A 24,097-nucleotide genomic window follows, 5' to 3' on the forward strand; every position below is an offset into this window, starting at 1 on the left:
AAACAATATGTCAATAGTTCCATATATTCAGCTATAGGTACTCTTAATTTTTTTTATTTAAATTTGTAAATAAAAGTTTTTTTTACATATTTAAACAGTCAATAATAACAAATTGTAAGCACGAAATGATATTTTTATAGAATTAATCATTTATTTTAAATGAAGGTTTTTAAAAAAATATATATTGCTCAGCTCCACCTCCGCTAATTCCCTCAGAGAAATCGTAACTTATAGGTGGCCATTTGTAGGCTACCGTCCGATGATGACTAAAGATACGTACAGCAATACTATTTGATATGCAAGAGAATATTGTTTCTAGGCCTATGTCCCTTGATAGTTATAGTTTTCTAGATGACTACGATAGTATAAATTAGACTGATAAACTTAGCGCATTTAAGCACAATTTTTTTTTCGTTGAAAAATCGTTTGTAAGATGGACATTTTGAATTACTGTTTTAGTTGCTTATGCACTATATGAAAAAGGCGTTATTTTTATTTAAAATCATTTAACAGTTTTGGAAAAAAATATTAGTAACAGTTGACAACTGTCTTAGAACATTAAAATGCATAAGAAGAAGAAGAGGTTACAAATATTAAGTATGACCCCACACTAAAGTATTATTTTCAATTTAAAATATAATATAAGTAATCTTATAGACGTATTATTTCTAAATATATAATACACATACTACTGGTTTATAACCATTTTCATGTTTAAAATTAGTTATTAGCTAAATTCAATAATAAAAAATAGCAATATGAAACAAAATGTTTATGGTTATAATTTAAGGGAGAAAAATACAAAATTAACATAAAAAATGATGATTTGATTAATGCACTTTAAAATTAAAATTCAATGAATTGCCTTAGATTTTAGAATTATGAGGTTTTATCACCGTTTTACTAACGCTTAATGACAGTGATTGTGGAGTATAAAACGCACCTGATTTAAGACGTAAATTGTAATATTAAATACTTATTTGTGTTATATTTTTGATTATTTTAATAAATTTTATATCAAGAGCTATCAAACTGGCCTCACCGAAACAAGTTTTTGTAAACTTGTAAATCACCAGGCTTTGATCAAATTACTTTGCAAATTTTGTGAATTTCCTATAAATATAATAATTTATTCGTTTTGTATCAAAATAATGAAAAAGTTCTAAAGCCAATGAAAAAAGCATCATCATACCGACTAACATTCGGGGGCATTAAAAGTTCAAACGAGTGGATTGAAACAATGACTAACTTTTACACATTTTTAAGCAAACATACGTGTATAGGATGCCAATTTCTCGTTTTAGCAAAAGCTTTCTATAAAATTTGCCATTGAAATGTTAAATATCACAGCACGTAGATTACATAAACAAAATTTAAATTTTTGAGACACTAACACAAACCAAGAGATGACATATTTACTTGAAGATTAATCTAAAATCTGCTAATATAATTAACTTTTAAAACTAAAATTAACATACTTCGAAGATTCACTGTGTACGATCCACATAGTTTGTATAGCTAAGATTATATGCTTCGTCGTTCCTTTGAACCATAATATAGCCAAAGAATAAATTTTCTTCTCTTGTTAACAAGAGAGTGCTCTTATGTAGATAGATAGTTGATACGTTATATTATGGCTAGTGCTGAAACATCTAATATATAATGTTTATATATTAAAATTTGTGAACTTTAATTAAAATATTGGGAGGTTTGCAAAATAAAATATTATTAAACAATGCCACAAATTATTTTTTTCTTTATTAGTTACAAGATAAATTACGCTATAGCGTCGATTAAAATCTGATATCAGTAGATTTAAGTCTAACTAAGCACCTGAAATATACGCGTCATCTCGGATCGCTTAAATCAAGGTCGAAGATTTAAAGCATATGCATCAGTTGACACATATAAATTTAATTTGGCTATTTTTAAAATCGAAGAAGAAACTTTTTTTAAATTAGTATTGAAATAGAACACGAGTTGGTATTTTTATATATAAATAAAAATATAAATATATATATATGCTGTTGGGTATATTTGCAACATCGCTGATAAAAAATTACCTAAGTATTATATATACTATATATATATAAACGTGTCTATATTTACAATATTATAACCAGATTATTTGGCATAGAAACTATTATGAATGGATCAATCAAGTTAGGTTTATCAACGACATGATTTTCGTGTATCGAGATTATTAACAAAAAATCTGCTGTATTTGTAATTTTGTGCTAGAAACGATATAGGCAATTAAGTAAATTTAATCTACACTGACTTGAAAAGGCTTTTAATAAAATATGTCATGCCTCAATTAAAAAAAATAAAAATATAAACAAATTGTTTGAATACATTGTTGCCTCATCAGGAATTTCCCAAGGTATTATTCTAGTTATTCACAATTTTAAATTCCTATTTTTCACATATAATTAAATTATTCATAAAAACAGATAAAGTATTCATTAAATATACATCGTAATACCAAACTTAGCACGACATGATTTTCATAACTTGCAAAAAAGCAATAAAAAGTATAAAAGTTTAAAACGGATCACAGCGATTTTTTTTCATTTTCAAAACCGATTAGTATTATTACACTCTTATTTAAATCCATTAGGCTTTCGGGAAAAACAGTTGCTAGTAGTGCTGAGCACATTGCGAGTGACATCAATAGCCAATTTAATAGAAAGAAAAACCTTTTCTTTTTGCTGTAAACAACGGTTTCTATTTTTTTTTAACCATTTACCCTTTTGTTAAATATTATTATAACAAGTGCATTTTTTTTTTAGTTTATTTGTATAATATTTTTTTTATTGTAATAATACTATGTATTGTTTTTTTACCATCGCACTGTGGGGTATTTTCCCGATCTAATTATTTCTCCACTTTAGTTGATTCTATAAGTGCTCTTAGTCAAATATATAATATTATAAGCGTTAAAAAACACATTATAGAAAAAAACAAATTTTTATTTTTCCTGAAATAATTTATGCAATTTTATTTTAATCAGTATTTAAAGTATTTCTTAAATTTTAGGCCCGAGGAAGAGGAATTCCGTGTTGAACGGTCGTGCGAATTTCGCCGCGTCAAGTGTTAAAAATAAAAAAAATTGTATATGTCACAAAGTTTGATATTTGTTGTTTTTTTAACAAGAAAAAGTATTTGACTAGTATTTTGTCATACTCGGTATCGTTTTCATTTTTAAATATGTAAATATTTGGTGATTCTAAACAAATTTTTATTTTATTTTAATAGTACGCGATCCACAATTTGAGGTTTACTGATTTTACCATGGTGATGATATTATTAAAAAAACAATCATTATAAAACTGTATTTTAAATTTGACGTTAACACATCACCTAATTAAAAAGTTATAATAGTTTAAAACGTTTAGGTCCTAACTTTCGCGACTAAGCCCCGTCCCATTTTTAAGGATAATGGTATGCAATGTGTTAAAAAAGCGCAAAAATATGCAGCCAATTTTACATGTATCATAAAGAGAAAAACCTAAGCTTTATATTCTATATAAAATCTAATTTAAAAAGTGGTGGAAAATATAACTAATGAACTTAAAATTAGAAAAAAAAGTACTAAAAAATGGTACTTATTCAAAACAATATTGTGTATTTAATATGACGGCAACTGCAACAAAGAGCTATGAAACGTAAAAACACTTATCTGCTTTATCACAATCAATGGTTTGGAGTTTTTACTAAACTCAAATAAAATTATAATAATTGTCCAATGTACGAGTAAGCAATCGACGCCGAGAAAACGATGCGTGCAGTCGAAGGGATGACTGATTTCCGACCGATCGTGGGGGCGCTAGCGTTATGCAAGGAATGGGGGAATTGTTGATTAATATGCGCAAAATTATCAGCTTTCCAGAGCAATTTTTTTTACCTGCGCTTAAATTTTCTTAATCGACTTTTGGCCGCCCAGATCGAGCAAATACCCCACCGTGCATCGCGACGATATAATTTAATAATATATAAATAAATACATTTTATTCAAAATAACTTATAAAAGTAGTTTTCCACAGCAAAATAGTCCAAACACTAATAAAATCGTTAATTAATTTTATGCTTTTTTGTAATTTAGCACTATTGAAGGTTAAAGAGGATGCAACAATATAATTATATTGTACATAGTCATCCTATATGTAGTTTTAATATAACTCTGAGCGTAGGTTGAGATTAATTCTACAAACATTAATCCTTGCTAACCGTTGGGTTTATTTAATTTTGTATTTAAACTACTTAAATCATATTAAAGCACTTGAATAATATCTTATATTAAATTAATTAAATTTCCTTATTTACTAACTAGTTTTGTATGAGCGCTGTACCATTTATTTTGTACACTTTATAAAACGTCTGCAATGCCAAAGCACCTTATCAAAGAAACGAATTTAATAATTTTCACACGAGCCCTGGTGCAAAAAAAAGTTTTTAATGAACCACACATGTTCATACATAGACCTACGAGTATACAAACTGCTGAAAGCTAAAACTATAAAACGTATTTTGCTTGGTCTAAGCACGTTTAGCTTAGTTTGCGCGTTTAATTGAATGAAACTGCGAGAATCATATTTAATTTTAACTCAATAGAACGTGTGCATGCATCTATGTTTATATGTGGTATTTATATGAAAAAGCGCCTCTCTTTATTACATTTGATTTGGAATAAGCCATAAAAGCTTTGGACTATTTCATTTTAATTAATTTTCAAGGGTAAAGATGTTTTTTTTTTATTAAAATTAAGAGTCAGTGTATTACCAAACCCATGTCTGTTTTAAATACATTTATTATTGCAATTTATATTTATTGAAATATAAGATAAGATCATTACAACATAACGTCAAATAAAATATAAGCCATGATTTTTAGAAACATGAGCAAAAAAGTAAAATTAAAAAAATAATTTCGCTACTGTCTTCAAATACTTGCAAACTTATTTCTGTATTGAGATAATATTTCATTCGCTTGAGCAGATTTTTATTGTGTGTATGTAGGCTTTATTTATTCGGTACATTATTAAGCCTTATCATTAACTACTTTTTCAAACGTAATCTATGCGTAAAAAATATATTTATATTTGTTTACGTATTTTTTTTACTTTTATTATAAAAAAATATGTAATATACTGTATAAAATCTTAAGCATGTTTTTTATTTAATATTGCATTGAAAAAAGTCATTAGAGATATAATAAAATAGTTAAGACTTTCAGCTATGCTGATGACATCGATATAGATGCAAGCATTATTAGGCCCGCTTTATGATGATTTTAAATTTTACTGTTTAGTCAATATTTCTTGAGATTTTCAAGTATTCGGCTTTGAACTTCGGCCCTTTATTATAAAATGGTCATGTGTTACTTGATTTTGCTTAAAACACGCAATTATTTCTATAGCCAAAAGCTATTTAAAGCAAATGCTGTGAGCCCGACGGGAGACTTTTACTTAATTAAGTACAGTGAGTGATTACAGTGAAGACTAAAATCTTGATGTAAGTTGTGTCAAAACATTAGTCAGGATAAAAAATACAAAATGTTTTTATACTCGTAAGTACTTAATATTTCATTATAAACGTTTTTATCTAGATTTTAAAGCTAAATAGTCGCAACAATAAACTGATATCAAAATTGATGTAAAATATATAAAATTGTTACAAACGGTGACAGAATTTTTATTGTTTATTTGTCAGAAAGTATGGAAGTCTTTGCAGCTCTAATCATAAAACATAAAAAAAATGATCTGCCTTTTTCTGAAGTTTTTGGGCTAAAAAAAAAAAGTCTCGAGTATTTTAGTAGTAGTTTCACGGTTAGAAAATTTTATTTAATGTTTCATAATGGAACTACCAACTTTTAAATAATATGTTACAGAACGGTTTTAAAATTAATTTATCCCATTGTGGTTAAGCATTTTTTATTTCACAATCACAGCATGATCGAATTTATCAGCTGGTTATAACTAAATGCGGATATTTGCTCTGGGTCAAATCGGTCTATTTCCAGTGCCGGTCCTATAGGGTCGAACATAATATTTTGTCGAATTTCAAACTAACGCGGACGCAAACTTATGTGTATTTATACTTATTCACACGTGTGCAAATGTATGTATTTTATTTTAGCCATCAATTATAAACGCTAAAGTTGGAGCGTACGCGTGCGGCACCCACAAATATTTCCCAATAACACGCAACTATTTCGGTCCACTTTCTGCTCTTGTGGCTTGAAAACATCGCAAATTTATATGTAGAGAAATAAATAAACTTATTAGGTGTTATTATTATTATATATATATATATATATTTTCATTTACTAAGTTAGTGCTAAAATTTATTAATCTTAGCATTTGTGAAACGTTCACTAAACTGTACAGGTTACGCTAAAGTTGTTCAAATGACAATTTAAAACCTAACAAATGGCCTTACAAAAGAGAATACTCAATACCACAATTATTGGAGATTTCACATCCTTTTCAGCATCCACCCGTTAACTGCTCGTTAAGCAACATAAAACTACCCTTTTGTGGATAAAGGATGCAATTGACAATGCGCTTATTTGTTGAAAAACTTGCTATTGTAATTTACATCTTGTATTAACGACCTACAAAATGTTCACCCTGAAGTTTTATTAATTCATGGCGTGAAAATATGTAAAACAAAACAGACGAACAAGCGATTTAAGACGAGAAATAAAACTGCATCGAGAGCAGACGTCCACAATTCAAGACGAGAAAGAACCAGACCGAGAACGAACAACAACAACAAACAAACAACATTCAGAAGACATGACTTTTCTACCAGCTTCTCCATCAGCATTGTCTATGAAATACAATAAATAAATAAATAATTTTGCACTGGTTAATTGTACGAATTAACTAAATAAACTCTTGGCTGCTAAGACACACCATTTCAGCCTCAAAATCTGAAATATTTATACGTGGTATATTGAATATATATTAGGTGTATATTATTGTGTATATTTTAATGCACCTATCAAATATCTATCGTTCATAAACTGTTATTATGTAATTTAAATTTTGTTAAATCAATATTGGCAAGTGGTAACTAAATGTTCAAACTTCTACAGTCCACTAAATGGGAAATGCTACGTTGTCATTTATTTATTTTACAAGTAAATCGCGCACCTCATGTAGCAATTTCAGATTGACTAATATTGCTTTATTTTATTTTTATTAATAGATCAATTAAAGTTATTGTAAATAATAAAGTAATTTTAATTTACTTGAATAAGTTTAAAAAAATACCAAAACGATCTACTTCACACATATTAAAGTTACATTATGCGACAAGCTGGCTAATGCAGTACACTTTTACACACAACACCTAACCATCTGTGAAACATTTTCATCCAAGTTATTCACAAAGGGAAACAAACTATCCTTCTCTATGTATTGTACGTGCACGTAAAGGGTGATTTTAAAATCTATAAAAACAAAGTACTTATTTGAATTGGTTTGTTATTTATTCATGCGGAACTTTAGTAGCGGCAAAGAAGAGGCACTTTGTTGTGTCACTCTTGAGATCTTAAGATTAAATGTTGCCTCTTGAGTGTTTTGTAATTTGTATACCTGTTTTTAGACAGTATAGCAATTTTAAAAAAACAAGATTCTTAGAATTTTCTGACATGACACGCTTTGATAATTTGAGAATATTGAACTGATGATATTTTTAATCGTTATTTTTATGTGCTGATAATTTATTTATTTTATACACATAAAATGCATCAGTACTACAAATTGTCGATTGACCTTCAGCTTTCGTGATGAAAATATTATATCAAATCATACAAATCAGGTTTGAAAAAATCGATATTTTTGTGTATTCGTCAATTTAGTTATCGACAAGAAAAATATTACAGTCTGTGTATTAAAACATGCAATAAATCAGGTTAGGGGTAAAAATACCTAATGTACATTTTATTAGTGAGTGGGTGAATATAATCAATAATGATTTTTATGGTGTTGTTCGTTGTATATGATCTACTGCAGTGGTTCTTAACCGGTGCACCAGTGCACCGCGAGCTTATTGCAAGTGCACCGCGAGAAAATTGGTAAAAACAAAAAATCCGCAAAATAGTAAAATCTTAATGTTTCAATCAATTTGTATTTTATTATAGTCGTGATATCCTACAATGGATAAATTTAAAACTGTCCAATAGCGCGATGTATACTGACAAGTTAAATCGCCACTTCACTACGAAGCACGCCGATCTTGCATCAAAAAGTAAAGATTACTTTAAAAGATTGTTAAGCATGCAAAATAAACAAGCGAAATATTTTGAAAAAACTGTTAAAATTTCCGATAAGGCACAACTGGCGTCATACAAGATTGCTGAATTGATTGCTGTACAATTAAAACCACATACTATAGCAGAGTCTCTAGTTTAACCTGCATATTGTGAAATAGGAAAAATTATGTTTGGTGATAAAACAAAAAGGAAATTATGAAAATTCCTCTTTCAAACGATACAATAAAAAAAAGAATTAAATATGTCGGATGATACTGAGAAAACAGTTAACGATAAACTTTCCAAGCGATATTTTGTTTTACAAGTCGACGGATCTACTGACATTAGCGGTAAGACACAAATAGTAGGATTCGTTCGTTTCATAAATGAAAACAAAATAGTAAATCAATATCTATGCTGCAAAAAACTTATCGAGCATATGACAGAACAAGATGTTTTTGATCTTATTTATTCATATTTAGAACAATTTAAAATATCATGGGAGTTATGTGTAGGAATTTGTATGGATGGTGCTCCTTCAATGGTAGACTCATTTAAAGGATTTGTAACCCTTGCAAAGACAAGAAAACCTAATATTATATCTACGCACTGTTTTTCACATAGAGAATCTTTAGTTTTGAAAACATTACCAGCAGCACTAAAACCTGTACTAGATCAAGTTGTAAATATAATGAATTTCATAAAATCAAGACCTTTAAAAACACGCATGTTTAAAAAACTTTGCATTTCTATGGAAGCTATGTACGAGTGTTTGCCTTTTCACACTGAAGTCAGGTGGTTATCGAAGGGTAAAGTTTTATGCCGATAGAACTTAAGAATGAATTGTTAATCTTTTTTCGAAATGAAGGTATGGATGATTTTGTAAAATGTCATAAGAATAATGATTGGTATGCTAAAGTGGCATATTTAGCAGATATTTTTAATTACTTAAATAACGTTAACACAAGCATTCAAGGAAAAAATGAAAAATTCATGACATTCATTGACAAATTGACAGGATTTCGGAAAAAAATAACTCTTTTGAAAAATCGAATAATAGAAAAAAAGGTAGATATGTTTTCTTCACTTAACGAAAATATTCCCAAGGGAGTTATTTCCGCAATAATAGACCATTTAACTTTATTGGAAGAAAAATTGCACATTATTTTCCATTCTTAAATATAGAAAATTATGACCGGATACGAAATCATCAAATTAGTCTCATTGTCGACTGATCCTACTCCAAAAATTAAATTTTCCGAAATAACTATAAAGAATTTTTGGATTACTGTCCAAGAGGAATATTCCCTTCTTTACATGAAGGCACTGAAAATTTTGTTACAGTTTTTAACATCATATTTGTGTGAGCTTGGTTTTTCAACAACAACTAATATGAAAACTAAAAAACGAGAAAGACAGAAAAAAATTTAAACGAAGAATTCAGGGTAACTATTAGGTAATCCCGGAATTAATGTCGTTTTTTTAATAGGCAACTTTGGCTTAGTATTTTTGGGTCCGATGAGCAGTGAAGACGTGCGCTGTAATTTTTTTCTTCTCTGTGATCCTTTGCCTTTCTTTTAAACAAAAAAAATCTTTTCTACCCCATTTACAAACAATGGCAGAGACGTGTTCTTCGGAAACACATTTAAGAAGCTGTATGCTGTTTTCGTTTCATTAAAAAAAAACTGCGACAGAAGCAACAGAATGCATTTATGACATTTACGATGATATACTGGACAAAAGAAAGTGCCAAAGTGGGTTCAAAAAATTTCCAACGGGCAATCTCGATTTGAAGGACGAGCTTCGAAGTGGACGGCCCAGTCTAGTGGATAGTCCAGCTCTAAAGGCGGAAATCGAAGCAAATCCGATTATGACCATTGATGAATTATCGAAGAAAGTCGGCACGTCACGGTTGAACACCCATCGTTATCTTGAGAAACTGCGAAAAGTTAAAAAATAAGGTATCTCGGTTCCTCGCGCGCACACCGACGCAACAAAGCTCAACGCCTCAACACATGCAAAATACTGCAAGAAAAGCAACATTTTACCCCGTTTCTCCATGACCTTATCACCAGAGACGAAAAATGGGTTCTTTATCATGATATAAAAAAATAGAAACAATGGTTAAATCGAAGTCAAACCCCAATTCCAACACCAAAACTAGGACTACATCCTCGGAAAGCATTATTGTGTGTGTGGTGGGATTCGAAAGGTGTAATTTATTATGATGTTTTAAAACAAGGGCAAACTGTTACTGCAGCCCTCTATTGTGAACAGATGGACAAATTAAATACGACGTTACAAAAAATTAGACCTGCTCTTGTGAATAAAAGTAATGTCATTCTTCAACATGATAACGCCCAGCCGCATGTTGCCGATATTACCCGTAAAAAAATCCAGGACCTTAGCTGGAATGTTTTATTGCATCCACCCTATTCTCCGGACTTGGTACCGAGCAACTTTCACTTATTTCGCTTTTTAGAAACGCAATTAGGGAACAAAAAATTCGACAATTCGACAAAAACTGAAATCGGGTCTTTCGGAGTTCTTCGAATCTAAACCAAAAGCCTTTTATGAGAAAGGAATTTTAGATCTAGTAACAAGATGGCAAAGAGTCGTAGATAACACTAGAAATTACTTTGTATTAAAAAAATATTAAATAATTGAAAAAAAAAATAAGTTTGAGTTTTAATAAAAAACGACATTAATTCCGGGATTACCTAATACATAAAATATTCGACGTAATATTTTTGATATCTGCAAAAGCCAACAAGCTCAGGTATCACAATAATTAATTTTTGATTGATCATATAAATTCCATTATGTTAAGCAGGAACGTCATTTTGGGTAAACAAAGGGGGAAAATGCACCACTTAGATTTGCCACCCAAAGAGCACCTTTAAATATTAATACAAATATTTTTAATAAAACACGTAATTAAAAATTGTTTTTAGGGCAAAATTAACTACCTAAATTTATTTTCAATACTAAACTTTTTTATATAATTTAATTTAAAAAAATATGTAAAAAATTTGTATGTAATTTTGTATGTACTATTATTTTTTTTAAATATGTAATAAAAATTATGTCCACATATTTTTTTCGACCTCTTAATTCTGGTGCACCGCCACTTTTTCCCATGATCAAAAGTGCACCGTGACTTTGAAAAGGCTAAGAACCACTGATCTACTGTTACAAAAGTATGATATAATATCCTATATTTCCAAATAAGATGTAGAAAACAGTAAAAATAATAATTAATCCAACTCAGAGAAACGACAGAATAAATATGAGATTGATGGCAATATATATAAAGATCCTCATTTAATAGCAGAAGAAATTAATACTTACTACATTGAGAGTATAGAAGAGACTGTGAATTCAATACCTCAGTTTATTAATTTTATACAATATAATAATAAAACATTGAGTTTAAATCAATATCTTAAGAATAAATTTAAAAAAAAAATCAGTAAAGATGAAATATAAGTAATATAAAGCTACGATTTTTGAACTCCAGAGCATGTTAATTGTAGGTAGTATATATTTTTAGTTTGTTCCTCAACCAAAAATATGTTGACTATCTCTTGAACAATTAAATAATAAAGGCAGTAAATATTAAATACTTAATCTCTCTGTTATTCACTATACATTTTCTACAATAAATCTCTAGTATCGTTCGCGTCACACCTGTGTGCCTTTCTCAGTTTTGCCGCTCGTTCGTTCTATACAAACACAATTGGACACTTGAATGTTCCATACAAATGTGGCGTATAATCGCAATAAACGTGATATGAAAACGAAGGCAAACGGGTGGCCACATGTTTGCTATATATATATATGCTGCAACGAAAACTTTCATTCATTTCAGCATGGCACGGGTATGTGACACTCACACCACCACCAGAAACTACCGAAGCTCTTTGTTTCGACCCGTTACTATATGAACTTGGGAAGTTTATAATTCTATAACATTTTAGTCATATAAGAAAATATCTATTAAAGAGATTATATATTATATTGTAATATACAGTGCTTTTTTTATATCAATGTAATGGAATTTATAAAAAAATATACATAGCTCGTAAAGCTTCAAATATAAATATATTTTTTCATACTAATAATAAAATCCTTATTTGTTATCTGGAGTATGTAAACTATATTCATATTATATATTTAATAATAAAGGATCGTTTTTGCCGCGCCAGAGCGTCCTCAAGACTTGAATGAATTCTTGGCGGCTCAGAGGCGATCAAACTGTAACGATTGAAATGGAAATGTTTCTCCGCACTAGTATAGCCCAAATATTCGTAATTGCGGCGAATATATAAATTTCTGAATAATTAATACAAATTACGTGTAACGATTACTCAGAACATTGTGAATCATGCAACTCTAATATTTATCCAATTACTTAATTATCTAGTAATAAAATAAAACATGATTTTTCTGTATACTTTAAATACTATTTTTTTTATATAATTAATTCTTTGGTGTAGTTTTTGTTTTTAATTTACATAATAAAAACGACAGGATATATTTATAAAACACTTATCTTAAAGCTTTCACGAGGTTTGCAAAACACACGATTGAAACTCACAAATAGCTTTATCGTGTTTTATGAAAATTTATCTCAAACTTTCCTAACTTTTATTGTTTTAAAAGCCTTCTATCTCGCATTTCACTACGAAACCACGCCCTACATATGTATTCATTGTCACACGTGTGTGGCTGAAAGTAAACTAAAACTAAGGTATACTTTTTAAAATCAATACAGTAAACAGTATTTTTTTTATTAAAATTCAGTATGTTAAAAATAAATTTAATTAAGATTTTATATAATAAAAATGCTTCAATTATATAACATTTATTTGAAGTATTATTAATAAATTGTAAATTTCTATAATTTAAAAATTTATGAATTCTGCTTTGCTTGCATGAATTTGACGGTAATATTTCTGATTATTCACTAAAATTATAAAATTATTCACTAGCTTATAAAGGATATGAATTCGTTATTTTAAACAAAAACTATGACAAAAATATAATAGATAGCGACTATAAAACTAAAATGCTTATTGACAAAATACCAAATCAATCACGAGATCATTTCACGGCTAAAACCATCCATAATCTTAAGGTAATATGGATTACCGAAATTTCATAAACAAAACATAGTTTAAAGACCTTTTGTTAATGCAGTTTACGTACCTACTCTTAAAATTAAAAAAATACGTAGCAAAAAACTTATACCAGCAAACAACCAAAATTTGGAAAATTTTTACGATTTAAAAAAAAAATTAAATTATCGGACGAATATTTTTGGTCAGTTTTGACGTAATGTCACTATTTACTATTATTTCAATATCAAAAGCAGTTTAAATCTTAAAATAAAAATAAGAACCTCTTATATACAATATTTGTGATCTTATAACCCACTGCCTTAATTATAGTTATTTCATTTACAATAAACAATAGACTTTTTATAAAAGATTTCCAAAGCAGAGATTTCAAAATTTTTTAATTTAAACCAAAAATTTGGCTTTAATATATAGACAACAAATTTGAAATTTTTGTTTATGGATTTATTAGATTAAACAATTTTCTGAATCGTTCAAAAAATCAACATTAAAAATACTTTGATAATATAAAAAAATAGCAAAATATATCTAAGACTTATTGATTCTTAGAAAAATTATTGGAACATTTGGACACACAGTTGATAGGAAAAAACACATAGTAATCGAACTAAATTAAATTGCTTCTGAACTAAATTAAATCAGATAAAATTTTTGATAATAAACATAAATTTATAATAAAAAGAAAAATAATAATAAAAAATAGAGAAAAATGGAAATTTTCTAGGTAGTGTTTTTGATTTCTCAACATGTTTTATTTCTCAAGAAAATATAAAAATGTGCTTATGAAAATAGATTTAGGTAATAAATAAATCAAATAATAATATTGAAATAAAACGTATATAAACTAAATAAATCAGAACATATAGATATACACATATAAGATTAAAATAAAATGTATATAAAACATATAACACCATTTATAAAATTTTTCTATTTGTTTATTTTAAAGTAGTGCTTAATAAAATACAACGCGTTTAACGTTGTTTAGTTACAAAATCGTAGATAGTGCATTATTAAGTTGATGTTAAGTTTCTGTCCTTTTGCCAATATAATAAATTATTTAGCTAGGACCGGTCCTGTATATTAAGTACACTAGGGTTTTGAAAAAACCTATGTATTGATACAGTTTCTTCTTTAGTTTATAAAATTTGTAATTGCATAAAGTATCTTTAAACTTATTTTATTCTAAAGTCTTGAATAAGAATTTCAGTGCTCCTTTTACAGATAGCAATGTCGAATCTTCTCTGCTCAAAGATTCTTTATTTATATATTGAATATAGATAAACCACGTTATAATAGTTTTGATATTGAAAATATTTAAGCATTATTTTATTTTTAATAATTCTCGAGAAAGCATAACATTTCTAGAAAAACCATAAATATCTCAAGAGATTCTCGAATAGAAACACTCGTTTGTGAGTCTGTAGAAAAATAGGATGAGTACTTTCCGAAGAGGGTGTTTAGAGTACGCTCGGGATAAGGATTCCGGTTTGTTATTGTGTGCGTGAACTGTGTGGCTCAAAACAATTTCGCTCAGAATATTAAATTTTTTTATTTTAAAAGAAAATATATGTTTATTTAACATACATACATCTGAGCTAAGTTGGAAATTTCAACGGACAATTAAAAATATATTATATAATCGAAAAAACCAGACATTGATGTCATTAATTAAATATTTGCAAAATTCAAAATCTTTCACTAGTCAAAAAAATAATGAAGTCCTTAGCTATTCTTCAAAAGCAAAAAGATATAAAATGGGGAAAGAAATTATTCGCAGATTGTTTAATGGCTCGACGACTCTATTAAATCATTAGAATCCATTGAATAAATTAAAAAAATTATCATTGGCGCAACGATAAGAATAATAACTTTTTTAAGCCTTACAGAGAATAGAAAAAAAACCAACAACGTACGGATTAATGAAAAAATATTTAAAATATTTTAATCCACGGGTAAGAGAACGAATAACTTAGTGTATATTTGAAGCCTTGATATCAATTAACCCAGATATGCCCTAGAAATTTTGTTCTCTTAAAATTACATTTATAAATAAAAAACAGTGGCACGAGTTTAGTGACCTACCCATGGGACAGTGGGCATATCTGGGTTTTAAACCAATATCAACACAAAATTATTTAAAATAAATCACTAGAGAAGATCGAACTTCTGTGCCACACTGCACTTTAATGATGAATACCGGCGTTGACGAATCAGCGACTGTCCTTAAAAGAGAAAGCGAGAAAACTAAGTACACACTACATCGCTTCTCCTTCTCATATACATGTACACGCACACAATAACAAACCGGCATCCTTATCCCGAGCGTACTCTACACGATTTTTAAATCCTAGTTTTTTAATATCAATAGCTATAGGTTTTTATTTATCAGTGAAAACAATAATTTGTGAGGAAATCGTGATTTTTTCAAAGTAAAATTCACTAGATTTAAGTCGTTAAGTTTATTTTCCATATATAATTAAAAAAACTGTTGATGAACACCATTATATAAATTTACTTAGTACTTAGTAATGTATTTTCCGCTATGTTAAATTCATAAATACAAATTTGTACATCATATATTTTGCTTAATCAAATACAACGAATGCGAGAGGTAATAAAATTGAAAGAATTTGCTTAATTTTGTGAACACTAAAAATTTATAGATGTCACTGAAAATTCGACGCTTGGTTTGTGTGCTGGTTCTGAAAACGAGGTTAACTCTAAACTGTATGGTAATGGGCTCCAAAATTAGCTATCGCAATGTGCACGCATGTTTACTTCGGATTATGCCTCTATTATATCTATACACTAGGGTTACCAATTTCTAAAAAGTAAATTAATTTATGCCGTCAAATTTTCGTCATTAAAAAAGTATGTGCCAGCAACAAAAAGCATAAGAATAATAATAAAATAATATAAGTATTATACTAAATTTATTATTATGAAAATAGAGTTAAATTTTTTTTTTAAATTTATATCTTCACGTTAAGTATCAGTACGTTTTTTATTGCTTATAATTCATTATCATTATTAGGTGCAAGATATATTAGAATAATCAATTTTAAAAAATCTTTTAAATCTAGATTATATTTTGGCAACCTTACACCACACACACACGTTATTGGCTTCGCCATTCGAACTCGAAACTTCTCGGTGCTTAAATTGCGTACGTTTTCGGAAGCATGCTAATACTGGAGCTAAACTTTCGATAAGTGTCTTTGAATGGGTCTAGGTTTGAATTTATCATTCCATGTGTGGGCATAGTTTGAAAAGTAGAAGATTTCAGATCGCTATCTGTTTGCTATTATCGTGTTTATGCATTACGATTGATGAGATTTTTCAACTACTAAAACGTTTTTTAATTTATATTTTCATAAATTTAGCTATTAGAAAAAAATATACAGGCGGCCCTCGACTTTCGCACAATTCGCTATTTCGCACATTTAAAAAAAACATTTTTTTTTTAAAAAAAACGTTTTGATAGCGGTGAATCTTTTGCTTTAATCAGACTTTCGTATGATACCAACAGGTCTACGATATGTTCAATTTTGCAAAATAAAAATATAATTAAAGAATACGTTCAAAATTGTGGAAATTAAAGATATATTTCCACAATCTTTAATGATATGTTTCAAAAAAACATGGATGAAATGGAAAATCTTTGTCATCGTAGATCGATGACCAACATCAAAAAGATGTCCCTCTGAGTATTTCAATTATTCAAGCAAAAGCTCTTAGTTTGCACAAAGATTGGAAGGATAGATTAAAAAAATATTTTAACACGGTTTTTTAAGCAAGTAACGGTTGGTTTTACAATTTCAAAATGAGGTATTCTTTTCATAATATTAAATTTACTGGGGAATCGGCTGATGCGGATAAAGATGCTGTAAAAGAATTTATTTTCTAATTATCCAAAATTATTAAAGATGTAGAATATTCTTCTAGCCAAATATTTAATGTAGATGATACAGGTTTATTTTGGAAAACTCTTTAACAATGAAAAATATGAATGAAGCCTTCACGCACCTTGACAAATTTTTAAATATTATGAAAGATTGTGATCCCAATGGAGAACGCATATCTCAAGTGCGTGGGGCGACAGTCCACTCTGTGCTGTTGACGCGAGCGGTCGCATTCGCGCTTCGCTCCGTTATCGTACGAAGGACACCCCCGCTACCGTTCTGCAACGATAGACACGCCCACTGCAATTAGCTACAAAGACAGCGCCATGAAGAAGGCGCAGACGCGCAAGCGTTCTCTTGGAACGTTGAAGGCGTACCTAAACGCCTCACAATCAACTTCAGGCCTGCCAGACCACGAGTGGCAGGTACCCAAAAAGACATCGAAAGTTTCCCAGGATGCTAAGATGCCTCCGACCACGAGCCAAAACAGGTATGAAAAGCTTCCCGAAGTGATCGAAAGGAAGCAGCAGAGGATACCGCCTGTGATCGTAGAGATCACGGGAACACACCTCCAGACGATCGACTTAATTAAGTCGATCACAAAAACATCGAACTTCTCGTTGCGATACACGGGAAGTGGCAATGTGTCAGTACTTTGCGCGTCGTTTGAAGCACGCGCGTTGTTAATGGATGGACTGAAGGGCCAACGCGCCTTTCACACATTCACCGCCGACGACGATAAAACAGTGAAATCCGTGCTGAGAGGGCTCCCAGAGGTCCCCACCGAAGACATTGCCGCAGATCTCGAACGTCAAGGACTTAGCGTCGTCAAGGTGACGGCAATGAAGACCAAGACCGAGAAACAAGGAGACTCCAGGCTCTACCTTGTCCAGTTTCCGGCTAATACAACAACGAGCACTATAAGAAGCATCCGGTACGTTTGCTTCACCAAGGCCACGCTTGAAAAGTACAAGCGTAATAAGTTGCATTTAACGCAATGTTTCAGGTGTCAACAATTCGGCCACGCTGCAAGAAATTGTCAACGAGCTCCCAGGTGCGTCAAATGCCCCGGAAACCACGCCACGAACGAGTGCTCTAAGAAGGACCGAGAAGCACCCGCCATCTGCACTGGTTGTGGAGGAGACCATCCGGCCAATTTTAAGGACTGCCCTCGTAGGTTAGAATACCTACAGAAAACTCAGAAGAGACAACAGAGACCGACTCCCACTGTTCACTCGTCGCAGCCGAACAACATATTCAACCTCGAGCAAGCGCAATTTCCTGCACTGAAACCAACGAAACCAGCGTTGGTAAAAACCTCAACCACCCCAGCAGTGATCTCATCAGCCACTTCATGGAACGCCCAGGTTGGCGCCGCACCAGCACCAATAAACAAGGCGCCACAACGTCCCCAAACCAGGCAGCCTGAGGAGCCCCTCTCAGACACAATGCCAACTTCAGAGCTACGCAGGATGTTGCTCGTCCTTCAAGAAATCAGGACCAAGGCTGGAAAGTGTGCCAGCAAAATGGAGATCGCCTTGATGATGGTCGAATATCTCGATGTGCTCTTCTAAGGTGGGGCTCAACGTTTTGACGTGGAATTCACGCGGATTCCGAAATAAAACTGGAGAACTGGAACTGCTGATCAGTGAGTACAAAATTGATATTGTCGTAATCACCGAATCTTACCTCAAACCACACGTCAACGTTTTTATACCGAACTTTGTCTGCCTCCGGAGGGACCGTCTCTCAAGGCCAGGCGGAGGGGTCGCGATATTTGTAAAAAAATCAATTAAACACGCGCGCATTACAACAAACACGACTAATCTTGAAACTGTCGCGATACAAATTAAACACGATAATAAATTAATAATAATTGTCGCGGGGTATAATTCTCCCGGTGACAGGTTGCTTCGAGGTGACCTTGATGATGTGTTTCGTCTTGGAGAATCCGTGATATTAACTGGAGACTTTAACGCGAGACACATGCATTGGGATTGCCCCGGTGCGAATCGATCCGGTAAATTAATCTTTGATTATTTACACGATACGGACACTACTGTAAATTTTCCGAAATCCCCAACGCATTATCCTACCAACCACACGACTCCGTCAATTCTGGACATAACGTTGGTCAAGGGTAATTCCCGGATTTCAAACATGCACTGCATCCAGGCTCTGTCCTCGGACCACCTTCCAGTATTCTTTACGTTGGACGGTGAGGTCGAGATGGTGTCTGAGGTCGTTTTCAATTATGCAAAGGCTGATTGGAAGCGATTCAGAAGCATAGTAGAGTCTCGGGTATTGATTAAACGACAGAATTATACCTCAAATGACACTAAAACTATTGACGATGATATTCATTACTTAACATCCGTGATCGAGCAGGCCAAAATATCATCAATTCCGTCGCGTAAAAATATTTGGAATAACATAGAACTCACCCCAGAAATAATTAAACGTATTAAAATTAAAAATAATATGAGAAAGCAATGGCACAAAAATAAATCGCCCCAACTTAAAACTCTAATTAACAAACTAACTGATGAAATTCGCGTTCAAATTCAAAACATCAAAAACGCTTCGTGGTCGCGTAAACTAAAAGCTTTGAAACCGGGAGATAATTCCTTATGGAGAATGACGAAATCGCTTAAAAATAAAAACTCAAATATACCACCTTTAAAAACCGGAAACAACGTAGCTAACACGACTCAGGAGAAGGTCGAGATTTTAGCTGAGACATTTTCTACATCTTATCAACTTACGCAAAATTACATTGACCAAAAAACCCAAAATAAAGTAGACCGGGCAATTAAAGATATTAGTAAAACTCCAATAGATAAAAAATCCATTAACCAAGTCGGCATATCAGAAATTCTTAGTATTGTTAAACGATTATCAAATAGAAAGGCTCCAGGTATAGATAAATTAGAGAATATATTGATTAAAAACCTTCCTTTTGTTTGCTTTAAGTACTTAAATAACATTTTTAATTCATGCTTATCTTTTGGATATTTCCCAATAATCTGGAAAACGGCAAAAATTCATCCGATAAAAAAACCTGGCAAAGCAGATAACATACCAATTAACTACCGCCCGATAAGTTTACTTCCCTCATTTAGCAAATTATTTGAAAAAATTATATTATCTCGATTAAAGGAATCTCTTAATAGCAAACTCATTAATGAGCAATTTGGTTTCCGCGAAAATCACTCGACTACGCATCAACTTAATAGATTAACAGAGCACATATCTGCCGATTTTAATATGAAAAAAAGTTCTGGTCTTTTATTATTAGATATGGAAAAGGCTTTTGATACAGTATGGCATGATGGATTAATGTATAAACTTTTAAAATATGAAACTCCCTATTACATTATTCACATGTTACGGTCTTACCTGAAGAATCGAAGCTATGTTGTTTCGCTAAATAATACATTTTCGACACCGCGTAAAATACCAGCTGGTGTTCCTCAAGGAAGTATACTTGGCCCGTTTCTCTTCATTCTATATACTAATGATATTCCAATGTTAAAAAATACTAAACTCTCAATGTACGCTGACGACACTGCAATCCTTACTAGTTCTTATGGTCTTAAACCTATTGCAGTTAAACTTCAAAAATCCCTTGAAAACTTAAAAAAATATTTTATGAAATGGAGAATTAAAATTAATCAAGACAAAACAGAAGCAATAATATTCACTAAACGTAGACAACCCTTGCCTGCACCCATTAAAAGTGAACAAGGGCATAACATTGAATGGAGAGCGAGCGTTAAATATCTGGGTATACACCTGGACTCCAGACTAAAATTCAATAAACATATAACTGAACTCCGGTCGAAAGGGCTCGGCGCCATTGCGGCTCTAAAATCAATATTTAATAGAAAAAGTGCGCTTACAATAAAAAATAAAATTCTAGTCTATAGACAATTAATCAGACCTGTTTTAACTTACGCTTGTTCAGTGTGGAGTAACGCGAGTAATAGTAATTTTAATAAACTTCAAGTAATTCAAAATAAAGCCATAAAAATAATTTATAATACACCGTTTTATACTAACCTTAAAAAACTCCACACCAAACATTTAATTCCTACCATTAAAGAATACTGTTATTATCAAACCGAAAAATACTATAAAAAAATCTCGCGAGACCACGCAAACCCACTAATTTCAAGAATCGGTGATTACGACAAAGCAAAACTTAAATTTAAATACAAACATAAAATGCCTAAGCACATATTGCTTTGATGCAGTTAAGCTCATCACAGTGTCATCAGTTTCAGGTCTACAGGGCTAGGTTTATTTACCTTTGTATGTGTTTTATTTTGTATATTATGTATTTTGTATAATTTGTTTTTCTCATCTGCTTCATTCTTTTCCAAAAATTTTTTTTTTTTTTTTGGATTTTTTTTAAATTTGTAAAAGGTTTTATGTATTTTTCTTTTAATTTAGTATATTCTCGTATAATTTATTATTCTTTTTATGTTATTGTATAACTTAACAATTTGTAAACAATGTAAATGGTTATGAACCAGTATTGTGCATTTAATATATCTGTATGCTATTTTACCTATGTCTATTTAAGAAATAAACTTTTATAAAAAAAAAAAAAAAAAAAAAAAGTGCGTGGGGCGATCAATAAAAACATAGCATGTTATAAAATACTATATGAAGAAGAGAAAAAGAATAGTGGAAAACAGTTAGCTCTTGATAACTTTTCAAAGGAAACACCCGCAAACCTCACTTAAACGCCTTTTAAACATATTGTATTTACTTGATAAATAAATATTTTAAAATACACACAATTTCATTTTTTTTTTACTTTCCTCTACTTTCGTACATTCAAAATTCGCACATATTTTCAGGAACCAATTATGTGCGAAAGTCGAGGGCCGCCTGTATTGTATGTTATTTGATCCCTTTAGAAGCATCAAATGATTTTGCAAATTATATTTTGACCAAATATTTGCATTAAATGAGGACATTAATAATAAGAGGTACACTATCAAGAAAAATAAAATTGTAATATATTTTTATAATATTTAAGTCTTTCAAAATATAATGAAACACACATATCTAGATAAACTTTAAAAAGCTTTAAAGTGGAATTTTAATACATTAAATGTCATGCCAATAAATACGCGTTAAAATAGTTCAGTGAATATGGCAATCGTTTCAGGGAAGCGAATGACATCTACACAAGAGACCGGCTCTTATAAATCGTTAAGAAACAAAGAAGTGGACTGAAAAGCTCCACCTGAAACAAGCCTCTCAAATAAGCATTGAACGAGAAAGGAGAAATGTCAATGGTAATTCAATAAATCCGATTTTTAAATTAGTCTGAATAACCCATATTTATATATAATTTATCATCGCGGATAAATTAAACTAGCATAAGTTTTTTTCGTAACTATTTTTTAAATATTTATGCAACCCCTAGTTCTGTGTATTTGCGTCAACGTCGGAGAAGAATATCTCACCGATTGCGTCTTACATAAAGTCAAATATGGGGTTGGGAGCGTTATGGTCTGAGGTTGCATGCCAGCAACAGGGGTAGAAATCATGTTCATGTGCGAGGGTCGTATGAATAATATGTAACTATTATGAATTTATTAAGAAAAATATTTCTAAATACGAAAATGTGGCAGTACGCATACATAAAAAATAAAGCGCAGGTGTCAATATTGGGTGGCATTATCGAATGCCTTAAACTTGTAAAAATCAAATTGATTTGCTCTCTGGTTCAATGTCGCTCAACTGATCAGATAAGCGATTCTATACATATATTTTAAATAACGTACGAAGCTTATGCAACAATGCTACGAAGACAAAAATTGAATCGAAAACTAATTTATACGAAATAAATCTACGACCGAAAAATGTTTCAATAAAAATTAACATAAAAATTAAATTGCATCTAGAAACTATATAAAAGAGCAAGTGTAGAGTTTTTTCTACGACATTGTACTCTTGGCACAAAGCTTCCATCTAATCGCACCTTCTTCGTTCAGAATACATACACGTGTGACATTTCACCCGAAGGCCCATTTTCTTACTGCTCTTTCTCTAACATATAATATAAAAATGTCTGCAGCGTTCCATTGTTCAATGCCAACGTAGGTAAGTAGTTCTATGGATTCTTTGATGCACCGTCGTACACGGCACGGCAGAAATCCGCCGTTTTAGTTACGAAACTGGGTTGAAACAGTTGAATATAAATTAGATTAATTGGGTTCACCTAGTTTACATCTTAATTATGAGCATATGCAAGAAAGCTCTCTATATATATGAAGAAATTTTAAACTTACGATAAAATTTCACGTGATTGAAAATCAATTGATATTTTCATAAAAAACTCGGTGTGTCGGTTTTTTTTTGTTAAATTTGTAAAATTTAAAGGCAGGTGTAAAAATTAAGAAAACAGATTTAAAATAATATAATTATAACGTTACAATAATTTTATCATATATAAAAGCTGTACAACGTTTACGTTTGCGTAAAAACACAAGAACAAATTGAAGATGGCGCAGCTTAAAAAAATCTGTAGTGGTTGAAATATGATTCAGATTACCCTTTATTAAATGCCGTTAACATCAAAGTTCATAATGAAAAAAAAAATGTACAAGAAATGAACATAAGAGAAATAGCGGCACAGAATACACTACAAAAATAAGAATTGCTTTCGCACAAAAACATGTTTTTTTACTTTTGAATATCAAGAAAGAAAAGAAAATTTTGAACAATTTTGGGAACTGAAAAATTTTCTAGAGCATAATTTATTTTTAA

The 24,097-nt window shown here is 30.8% G+C and overlaps 1 protein-coding gene across 1 annotated transcript; it reads left to right on the plus strand.

The window, feature by feature from the left end:
- Window positions 1-17,506: 17,506 nt before the first annotated feature.
- LOC148234610 (uncharacterized) lies at window positions 17,507-21,696 on the plus strand. Its single transcript, XM_088186283.1, has 2 exons — window positions 17,507-18,242; window positions 18,315-21,696. Exons 1-2 carry the CDS (start codon window positions 17,635-17,637, stop codon window positions 18,880-18,882), a joined length of 1,176 nt encoding a protein of 391 aa, XP_088042409.1. The 5' UTR covers window positions 17,507-17,634; the 3' UTR covers window positions 18,883-21,696.
- The last annotated feature ends 2,401 nt before the right edge of the window (window positions 21,697-24,097 follow it).

Source organism: Plectrocnemia conspersa, unplaced genomic scaffold, assembly GCF_051122295.1.
Source record: "Plectrocnemia conspersa isolate PC_06_02 unplaced genomic scaffold, ASM5112229v1 ptg000005l, whole genome shotgun sequence".
Taxonomy (NCBI): Eukaryota; Metazoa; Arthropoda; class Insecta; order Trichoptera; family Polycentropodidae; genus Plectrocnemia; species Plectrocnemia conspersa.